The 11,007-nt window shown below is 42.6% G+C and overlaps 1 protein-coding gene across 1 annotated transcript in view; it reads left to right on the top strand.

Moving 5' to 3' along the window:
- Nucleotides 1-462: 462 nt before the first annotated feature.
- The window catches only part of LOC103917327 (neural-cadherin-like), a 44,584-nt gene continuing 34,039 nt past the window's right edge, over nucleotides 463-11,007 (top strand). Inside the window, exons 1-9 of the mRNA XM_009324449.1 lie at nucleotides 463-490; nucleotides 1,319-1,513; nucleotides 1,978-2,203; nucleotides 3,532-3,736; nucleotides 4,142-4,253; nucleotides 7,944-8,193; nucleotides 9,186-9,328; nucleotides 9,676-9,848; nucleotides 10,195-10,363. Coding sequence (XP_009322724.1) covers nucleotides 463-490; nucleotides 1,319-1,513; nucleotides 1,978-2,203; nucleotides 3,532-3,736; nucleotides 4,142-4,253; nucleotides 7,944-8,193; nucleotides 9,186-9,328; nucleotides 9,676-9,848; nucleotides 10,195-10,363 — 1,501 coding nt within the window. The remainder of the gene's footprint in view (nucleotides 491-1,318; nucleotides 1,514-1,977; nucleotides 2,204-3,531; nucleotides 3,737-4,141; nucleotides 4,254-7,943; nucleotides 8,194-9,185; nucleotides 9,329-9,675; nucleotides 9,849-10,194; nucleotides 10,364-11,007) is intronic.

The raw sequence follows: 11,007 nt of genomic DNA, 5'->3' as shown, positions 1-11,007 counted from the left end.
TATATTGATTTTGATTTGAAGTCAAATCTCAAGGCCACCTCTGGAACACAAATGTGCTTAGGAAAATTTCTTCAGGAAGCTCATATGTACCTTTAGCATCTGTTAGCAAGTTGCTGTGAGTTCAAAAGGTTTGAATTTAGGTGTCCCAAGAGGTAAAAATACTGTGATTGAATCTCTACGGGTTCTTTGCAGTAGAAGGTTCCTTCTCTTTCTTCTCTGTGGACAGCCCTTCTGCATGTCAGGGGTTCATTCCTTTTCCTGGGCTGGCACTAGCGGTGGCACAGCCACCCCAGGAGCAGATCTGGGGTGATCCCAGGAGTTGTTCTGCTGATGGTCAACCCTGCTACTCAAACGCCCTCAGACCGTGCTATCGGTCAGAGATCAGGGGGGATCTAGGTCAGACACTCAGTGGTGTGGGTCCTTCCAGGCTGCTCCCAAGTCTGACAGTCCAAGGTTGCGCAGATGCAGTCGTCTGCACCGGTTGTTTTAGGTATCGGAGTTCACTCCTTAGCCACAAAACAATACAGGCACAGTCAACATATGTGCCGTTTTTCTCCAGGGATTCAGGTAGAGCTGCTTGCTCCCAACCCCAGATCCTCCATGCCCAATAGAGAGCAGTTTGTGCTGTGCTTCCCCTGCCAGTACATAGGGCTTGCTCTCTCACTGCAGCTGCTGGCTGACCTGCCACTTCGCTTGCCTCTCCCTGCAGAAGCAAAGCCCAAGGCTTTGCCTTGGGGGGGTTCAATTTCAAAGGCCATGTTTCACTCACCTAAGATGCAACCAGATGGGATGCTGGGGGCAGAAGGGGAAGGCACATCTGCCTTTCCTTGAATATCTGGTGGTTTGAGAAAACTAAACAAATCAGTGTTGGAGCGGGAAGAATTTTAGGGGGTTTTGATTGCTTACCACTTCTACTGATTTTTAAGAGAAATATTTTAATAAGCCCTAAACCTGATTTGGTAAAGCTGGCAACATTTATGCTGAATTTGTTGAAAATAAAAAGGCCAAATTTCACCCGAGCCTGGATAAGTACGCACTTAAAACTGTGTCATGGCAAGTGGTGTAACTGACATAGTATTTAATATGCATATCTAACTATTTAAAAGCTATTATTGAAAGTATTTTTATTTAGTTGTTAACTGCACTTCATACACATCGAGCTGCCGAACTCCATATCTGTACTGAATTTTTTGTGCATGTGATAGCATGAATGTGATGGGCAATTCAGTTTGTTTATAGATACTAATGGATAAGATCTTAAACATTCCCGACTAAAGTTTGTGAAAAAGCTGTCTAGAAATCCGTGCATCTTTTGCAGATAACGACTGGTACCTCTGCCACGTGACACTCCTTGCCCCAGAAGAGGAACTTCTGTCCTGGGGCATGTACCCATACCCCTACCTGGCACGTGTCGATCCAGATGCCCGAAAAGGCACTCTCATCTACCAGCTTGTTGCATATTACAGTAACAATGAAAACACCAGTGCTGGGATAACTTACACACTCATTGCAGGTAGGTCTATTCTGAAAAAAAAATGGTAAAATTCTGTTAAGTTGCAGATTTTTCTTAACAATTTCCCATTTTATCATTTCATTGATAGATTTTTCCCTTGGGGAATCCTTAAAGATACAGCAGGCACAGCAAGTAGAAGCTGGAGGTGCTTTAAGTAAAACAGTTATGTGGATGGGAATCTTTCTTGCCGCCACTTTCTTTGCTTTACTTCTATTTTGAAATCGATTGCAGGCTTACTGTTAGCTTAAGGCTCCATTTCTCACCCATTCTCGTCTCTTTTACACTGCACCCGTCAACAGAGCACGGTGTGAGTGAAAGGTAAGGTGCAAAACTGCAGAGGAAAAGAGAAGTGCATGCAAGGACATAGGTGGATGATTTGAGGATAGCTTACCTTAAAATAGTGAAGATGCAAATGTTCTTGCTATGGGGCATTGTTCAGACCAGCTTTGTGCATATATTTATAGGTGGTGAAGAGCGATTCCGAGTAGATAAGGATACCGGCATTATCATGACGACTGGCTTGCCTTTGACGTGGAACAAGGAGTACGTGGTTACTGTGGAAGCCACCGATGAATACGGCAACAAAAGCCCCTATGCCTCCATTTCCATCCTGGCGGGCTCCCGACCTCCACAGTTCACTAACATGTCCTACAGTGTCTTTGTCCCTGAAAATACTCCAGCAGGAGAAAAGTAAGTTGTACTTTGTTAGGTGAAGTCCCTCCCTACCGTCTGAGAGGAACTTCACAGAACACAATAAAGTGAATTTTTTGTGTTGTTGCTTCTCAGGGCTATGCATATGTGTTTGCCTATTACACTTTAAAAATAGCATTGTGTTTTCTAAAAGAAATGGTGCCTTTTCTGGTGTTTAAGAGTCTCCAGTGTGGCACATGGTGTAGTCTGGGATGCTGGAATTCTGCTGAAATTATTATTTTAATGCTCTTGGGATCTTAGTGCATTGCATCGTGAATTAAAACAGCCAAACTCCTGGCTATGCATCTCCTGGAGAACTTCAGATATAAATGAGTGCTTGAAAAAGACTGCCTTTTAATTAACCAGATTTGGAGTTGTTTGTATCCCGTTTGACTTGTATTTAAATTTTTAGAATGGCAAGTCATTGCCAGACTCTTGAGATAACAATGCCCGTGTGAAGCGCAAATAGATACAACTAAGTCTCCAAGGGGCTCTGCCGTTGTGTGAAGAGTAACTAAGCCAAGCCACAGTGGGGAGATGCTGCCGAGCTGGCTCTGGTTTCATTGTCACCGTTCAGCTGCTTGAGAGCAATATGGGCTTTTAAGGCACCAAGTAGCAGGTGGAGCCGTGCCATAGGGCCTTTAAGCAGTAGGAAACCTCAAAATAAGCTGATGAAGTAGGAAAAACTACTGGAGATGTGCCACTTACCCCTTAAAAGAGACTGAATGAGGAGGAAGAAGAAAATTTGTCTCCTTCACTGGAGCTTTCACTCAGATGTGCTTAAAGTATAATGTCACTCCGGCCAGAGACTGCTGTGAGAGATGGAGCTTCAAAGCATAAGTGACAGCAGGGAGGCAAACATTCATTTCATGTCCTGCCAAGGTGGACAGCAGGGTCTGGAAAGGCCCTGTGCTTCATGGGTTTCCCATCCATCTCTGAATCAGTTCCTTTTCTGAATATACAGCTTCAAAGAAAGTCAGAAGTGTAGTAGCTCAGTTATCTCTGTAACTGAAGCTGAACCAGTAACTGCTGTCAAGTATTTGGAAGGGTACAAAAGGGAAGAAAAAGATGTCTTCGTGTTAGTAGGGGGTTGAAATGGGTTGTTATCCCAGCCCTTCTGTGTCAGAGGATCAGTTTGGTGAGAGAAGAGAGGGTAGGTGGGCTCCCTGTAGCAGGGGGATGTCCAGTCTAAATACAAAGCTGAGCCCAGCATTGACAAAGTGAGAGATTCACCTTTCGACATCCTCATCTTCCTCTGCTAGGTGCTCAGGAGACAGCTTTTGTTATTGTTGTTTTGAAGCAACGGGTTATTCTCTCATTCTTTACAGAGTAGCAGTTGTTGAGGCTGTTTCTTTCCAGAGCCAGCCTCTTTCGTACACTCTGCTGATGAACCCCAGTGGGCTCTTCAAGGTGAGGCAGGAGAGCGGAGAGCTCAGCCTGACCCACCCCGTGGACTATGAGAGCGAGCACCACCTCTATCACCTCTTACTGAAAGCCATGGAAGTTGAGAGCACTCTTAGCAGCGTGACTGAGGTACGTGGATCACTTTGCTTCCTACCTACTGTCTCTGCAATCTTCGATACCTCATTAGCAGGACCAGTTACACACAGGGATAGCCTAGAAAACTCGTGAAGATGCTCGGGAGGGAGGAGGCCTTATGGTGCAGGCAGAAGGCTGGGCTCCGATCTGGGCTCAGATCTAGGCTCTGCAAAATACCTCTTGTTATTTCTCTTTGGCTTTGCCTCCCATCTGCTTGGAAGTGGAGGAGATAATACTTCTCTGTGTTACAGGAGTAGCGTGAGAAAAAGTTTAGCATCAGAGGTGTAAGGATGGGACAGCAGTAAAAGCAATGACTGCCCAGGCAGTGTCCAGAATGAGGTGCCCGTTTTCCTAAGTGTAGAAACTAAAATCTCCTCTCAGCCTCTCTTTTTGTCTCAGGTCGTGGTCCATATCACTGACGAAAATGACTGTTCTCCTGAATTCCAGCACTCCATTTACAGCAGAGACAACATTCCCGAAACAGTTCCTGTCGGCACGTCTCTACTGCAAGGTGAGGACCATCTCAGTACCTTTCATTTCAGTCTTGCCACGGACCTGCTGACTTGTGTTCCATGTTCATGATTCTTATCGTGGGGAAGTGCTGTCTCTTCCACAGCGAGCACTGCCTTTGTAAGATGTGGATGGCAGCCTTCCTGGAGAGCTGTAGATGGCTTTTAGGTATCCTAAAAGAGTTGTGAGTGTCTTCAGGTGAGGACCACTGTGCTGTGTCACACAGCTGTGCCCAAGGAGGAATCCTGTGGTATCCGAAGAGCAGTTAAGGCAGCTGACAGGCAGTGACTTACTGGATTGCCAGAGCTTGTTTCCTTCACATCTTGTGGCTGTCTTTTAACTCATCTTGGTCATCTTTTTGTGTCCTGTAAGCAGCTGCAACTAGTTTTTCTTTTCTTAATGTGTTAAGAAAAAAAAGTTTTTTAAATGGGCAGCTAGTTTTATCAAATAGGTATTAATGCTGTATAATTGACTTACAAAGTGTTAAAGGAGAAACCTTTGGAAAGCCTGTGAACTTTTATATTTATGGTTGTGGCTTACTAGTCATCATTCCAACTTTGTTGTGTTTAACATGGCCACATATCACTTGCACATAAAGCCTGAGTGCACAGACAACATTTTTAGAGGCTAGAATAGTATCCTGTTGAAAGATTAGAGCTGTTGGAAATAATTTTAAGTCCCAAGTTCCAACCAAAACTTCTAGGTCACTCTTGAAATACTGTGGTTGCACAAATAAGGAGTGAAATTGGATGATGCTGCACCTCTTGTCTCAGTCTTTGGAGTCCAACAGACAAGGAAGAAAAGTCCATTCTCCAGCCTATTTTACTGGTGTCAGTTAAATGCCTTCAAAGATGTCTCAAGATCTGACATAGTCTGTCATGATGTGATGCATGCCACAGGTGTGTTCTGCCTAAAACTGGGAGAATGCTTACAGGCTTGCTGTAAGTATTCAAACTGAAAGTAGGGGCAGATACTGGGATAATAACGGGAACATGGGCTGAGACTTCAGGAAGGTTATGAACCGTGTGAGAAACAGGTAAGTGACAATGCAAGACTTAGCAAAAATTTACGTGTCTAAGATGAGTTTTTTGAAGACAACGACGTAAATTTCCTGAATTTGAAGCTGAACACATGCAGGTTGCAGTGGTGATAAGAAGCTTAGCTTCCCTTGCGTAGCTACATGCTGATAAGAGGTCTGCAGGGACTGCTTTCTCTAAACACTTAGCAAGAGAGTTCAGAGCTTGCTGTAGCTCATTTTTTGGTTTAATGGCTCTTGGGAAGAAATAAGTTGATCGGAATGATCAACTCCTAAAACTCCTAAGCATGTGATTTTCCTTAAAGAGATGTATGCTCTTCTCTCCAGGACACTTGTAAAGCTGATCAAAGCAAGCAGAACAGCAAAGCTGTGCAATTGCATCCCCTTTGGTTGTCTTGCCATATGGGGCACATTTCAAGAGAAAGAGCCTTCTTAGAAAAGAAAATGCAAGGTGGAAGTATAGTGACAGTCAGTGAAAATGGGTGGGTGAACACTCACTTGGTATTGAAGGGCTGAGCAGCGTTGGTAGTGGCTGCAAGGAAGCCGTACGTGCAGTCACCTGTACCCTGTGCTGGATGAGTGCTGTGCCACTAACTCTGACTGCCAAAGCAAGTATCGGCCTCAGGAAAAAAAAAAAAGGCAGCTCTTACCCTGGCTATAGTTCCTTGAGGTGTGAGATGTTGCAACCTCAGAATGTCCCACAAACAAAAATAAATGCAAATTTGAGACAGCCTTTGCCATTCTGTGGCTGACTGGCTTGCTATCAATGGCAGTGAAAAAGATCGTGTGATATATGCCATTTGTTAAAACTGTGGATGATGTAAATGTAGGTTTTAGTCGTCAACCATTTTTATTTTAACACACTCTAAGTCTGGCTTGTGTCATGTTTGTAGTGCTGATGCTACGCTAGTTGAGTCAGTCTGTCTCCTTAGTCATTACAGGCAGATTTATGCTCACTGCACGTGCTTTAAGATGTCTGGATGCAAACAAGCTATGATCTGAAAAGCATGGAGGTATGCTCTCAGCAGGGATTAGTGTACTCCTTCAGCTGCACCACTGTGCCAGCAGAGCAAGGCTTAGAGTTATAGCTGGCAACTTTGTGCTAACGTACTAGGCTTTGAGCTGGAGTTAGCTTGCACTAAACTAGCTTAGAGCATGGGTAGAGCTAGCACAGACCTGTTTGTGGTTGCTACATGATCCTCGAAATACCTTTGCAATGCAGATCAGTTTGCAGGATGGAATGAAATGGAAGGGGAATCTTCAAAGATGTCTCAAGATCTGAGTAAGGCACATCTTTGTCATGTACAAGTAAGTGTCATGTTCCCTATTTGCCAGAAACATCTGGGGGAAAAAAAGTATGATCGTTAAGCACGTAAAATGTATTTTTATGAATGGTTACAATATCTTGATAATGACTCTGCAGATTAAATCAGAACTTTTCAAATCAAATATGTTTTCACTTTCTGCATCTCTAAAAACAATACTTGACCACTAAATTTAACAGTTTTAAGCCACTTTCATTTCAATCTTTCTTGAGTTTTTAATATATTTAGGTTTTCAGTACAGCAAGAGAGTGATTAACTCTAAAGCCCTTGCCTTTGTAGTGTGTAGCATACCCAAACATTTATTCACAGTAGGATTTTGAGAGATTTTAAACAAAATGTTACACCCATCCTAAATGTCCTTTTAAACCCAGATGAGTAACTTTCCACAGGCAGAGGTAGTTGAGTTTTTTGCAACTAAGTAGCACAGCATTTCAGTGCGCTTTTTGAAATCGTTCTCTTCCCCTTTGAGGGGAAGTAAGCCCTTTGAGTTAATACTCTGATAATGATGGGTCCTTGTTTCTTCATCTCATTTTTGGATGACACTGTAGCTGTCTGCCAGGGTGTCCATGCACTGCAATCACTCTTCTGCTTCCAAAAGGCTGTGTACTACCACGATGGCTGCATCTGCATCCTCCTGGTAGAATAAGGAGTTTGTTCAATACCAGGGTGGGTATGAGCACAAGCCTCACTGTTTGGCTAGAAAAATGGCAGGGTAATTAAAGAGGTGAGCTCCTGCTCTTAAAAATCACTTTTGATACTACATTGTGAGCTCTAGCTCTTTGTTCTGCTGATTTGCTGCTTCTGAGCAGATGGGACACCCAACATACTGAATAAACACTTGCTGGGGAGGAATGTTTAATCACTTTTTGTACCTTGAAGTGCCAGGTAATTAAAAAGTACTTTAGCTATAACATAGCTGGGAGCTAATTAAATTTGAATGGCATCCCTGGAGAGAGTGAGGACACAGTTTATGACTGATAATGTTCTACCAACATGCATATTGATTGTGCGGTAATTACCAGTGTTGACTGCTATTTGTACAAAGCATGTTGTATAGTATTGGGGTCACGGCTCTCTTGCAAAGCCGCCTTGCTGCGATCACTCGGGCTGGGTTGGAGGAGGGGAAGAGTTGTTTGGTTTTTTCACTCCCAGCCTCCTGCTGAGTTTCCAGACTCTTACCACAAAAATAAGGCTTTTATGGATAAAACAGATTTAGGTGATGTCTGTTCTCAAAAAAAAAAAAAGAGTATCTGAAGTTGACTTGGTAGGAAATGGCATAACCAAACCTCTTCTGCAGCATGACCGTTCTGCTAAACATGTTCTCTAATAGTGCTTGCAACAGACTGCGACTCTGGCTCCAACTCTGAGATCACTTACTTCATCCAGAGCACTGATTTTTCCATCACGCGTCACGGGGTCATCAATTCTAACCAGAGACTGAACTTTGAGCGAGCAAACCATATGTATGAGTTTGTGGTAATAGCTGTCGATAAAGGACATCCCCCTCGGACAGGGACGGCATCTGTGCGGATTCGAATGGCCAACGTGAATGATGAGGCTCCTGTCTTCTCCCAGTCCGTGTAAGCCAGCTTGAACGCCTGCTTTGGTTTTCACAGATGCTGTTCATACGTGTAACCTTAATAACACTTGGCTAAATGGTAACTTGTTGTGCTGTGCAACTATAAGTACCAGTGAAATTGAGGGGTAATTTGTGTGAAGAAAGGCTTTAGAAGTTGGCCTTTCATTTCTAGATTGTATAAAAAAAGTACACCATTTGTGATACCAGCATATTAGCTTTATATTTATAGAGAGAGAACAGAATGAATAGAAGACCTAACTCTCTAGGGAATGATTTTGACTGTGTTGACTTCTAGGTCTCAAAGTGATTGTCCATGTATAAATATATGACAGATAAAGATGGTCTTATGTTAGCAAACATTAAATCTTAATTTTATCATCAGCAGATTGTATTGTAAGCTAATTTCATGAGGCCCAGCTTGTTTAAAATGCCTTCTTTCCTTTCCTGAATGAATATAATTTCTATTTTTTGCACAAGTTTGAAGTATGGACATGTTTTAAATACAAAACATACATACATTTATTTACAAAATGAAATATTGTTTTACATTCATCTCTGTAGTATCTGATGCTTTCCATTAGTATACAGGGGTATAAGAAACACCTCATGACAGATACCAGTCCTTTTTCTCATCTTTAGGAGACAAGTGATCCTGGTTTGCAGTGCAATGTAGTATGGTGCATGTTGATATCTTCCAAAAGATCCTTGGAAATTACGTATACCAAAAGTGCAGGATTACAATCCTAAAATACATACCTTATGCTGAACAAAGATCATAGAATCATAGAATCATAGAATCATTAAGGTTGGAAGAGACCTCCAAGATCATCGAGTCCAACCTCAAGATGATCAAGTCTCATCTTAAACTGATTAAAGATTCCATGATTGCATGCGCAAAGCTTAAAAAAATTACATTCATGATGAATTTAAAATCCTTGGCTGATGGTTATTCTGACATTAAATGTGCTGCCATTGCTCCCTCATGTGCATCAGTTACAGAACTTTCCTTTCGGAAGATGCTGGTCCCAGCACCTTAGTGGCTACTGTTCGGGCAAAGGACCCTGACGGAGATGGGCTGCTATATCTAATTACAGGAGGCAATGAGGAGGGCAACTTTGAACTGGATAGTCAGAAAGGTAAGGAAAGAGGCTTTAGAACACAGTTATTTACTGTCTAATCTGTATTGACTCTGCTTCACCTATGTGTCAAAAATCATAAGAAAGCACTATATTTATATAATCTGCAAATGGGGATGTATCAGTGAGAATTAGCTTTTTGATATGATGGCCTTTCTCCAAATATCAACCAAAACTTGGGATCCTGGTCCAAGGACTGTGCAGTCTAAGATGACTGATTCCTATGCTTTGCAAGCAAAATACAAACTGAACCAACAATACAGTGGCAGAGAAATGTGATGCTCACTTGATTTTGTTTGTTTGTTTACATGGTAAAATAAAATGACACTTTATGCTTCCAAATTTAGGTATCATTAAACTCCGCAGAAATCCACCGCCCAACCTGAAAGGGCCCCAATACACACTGAACATCACTGCAATAGATGACAATGCCTCCGGGGGACCCACCCCTCTCAGCAGTTTTGCTGAGGTTATTGTGGGAGTTAATGACGTAAATAACAACGAGCCTGTCTTCAGAGAGGTAAGATGTCTTTCTGCAGATATTTTTTTCCCATCCATAATTGGGGTTATAGACTCCTCTTGGCTACTGGTGATTGCCGGTGGGCTGAAGGGACTGTGTTTGCAGTGCAGAATGAATCCGTAAGTGAACACGCAGCCACCTTTCTTCATACTTTGAGTGTATATGTACCTCATTCTCCTTTTTTCCTTCCTCTCCCTTAGAACTTGATTTCTTTGTGAATATAAGTAATAGAAGTGATTTTCTTCTGAGTTCTTCTCAGATGTGCTGGAGAAAATATTGACACTGTGCAGCAAATTCATGTGGCTCTGTGTAATATATAGGGTTGGATGTTTGGGTTTATTTTTAGTGCACTTACTACAGTGACAGCACCTGGGTTCTGGAGAATCAGCCTCCAGGCACATATGTGCTACAGGTAGAAGCCTGCGATGCAGACCTTGGTGTTAACGGAGAGGTGAAGTATGGGCTCATGCACCGAGACGGAGCTTCCCTAGGCTTCAGCATTGACCCAGACACAGGTCAGTAGCTTTCAGGTTACTGAGATAAAATGAAAATGCTGTTGTATTGTAATGAGAATGCCAGTGTATGAGTGCGTCCATGTGGGTTCATGCTTTAACAGTGTAACTGCAGGGTTGGTTAGCTGTAACAGCTTATAGAATAAACACTGGAAAAAGTTCGGAGTATATGGATAGCCATGCACATATATTAAATTAAGATTATAGTGATCTAATTAAGTAGGGAAACAAACCCCAGTTCAATAAGAAGACAAAAAGCTATTCTGTATCAGTTATCTTCCTATAGGATCAGGTGTAGTTACAAAAATGCAGAGCAGAAAGTGTCACTCTAACAGCTTGAGTTTGTTCTTCCCTTCAATGTGGCCACGGTTTATTTCTCATCTCATGCACAAATAGGAGGTCCAGTGCAGTGCATATAGAGTCAAAACCCTCGTACCAGAACAGGGCAGTGATAGACAGTCTTGCTGCATTTCAGATGAAGAAGTTATAAAAGTCGTTGATGTTTCTATAGTCAAAACAGTAAAATGGGTTATTTGCATGTCCAGGACTGTGCAGGAGACTGGAAGGACCTACAACAGAGCAGCAGAATCCTGGTTCCTAGCATAGTAGAGACATAGGTCTGGAAGTGGCCTCAAGAAGGCCAGTTT

This window comes from Pygoscelis adeliae, unplaced genomic scaffold, assembly GCF_000699105.1.
Source record: "Pygoscelis adeliae isolate BGI_AS28 unplaced genomic scaffold, ASM69910v1 Scaffold145, whole genome shotgun sequence".
Classification (NCBI taxonomy): Eukaryota; Metazoa; Chordata; class Aves; order Sphenisciformes; family Spheniscidae; genus Pygoscelis; species Pygoscelis adeliae.
Note: the sequence above shows the minus strand (reverse complement) of the source record. Positions and strands in the feature narration are given on the sequence as shown.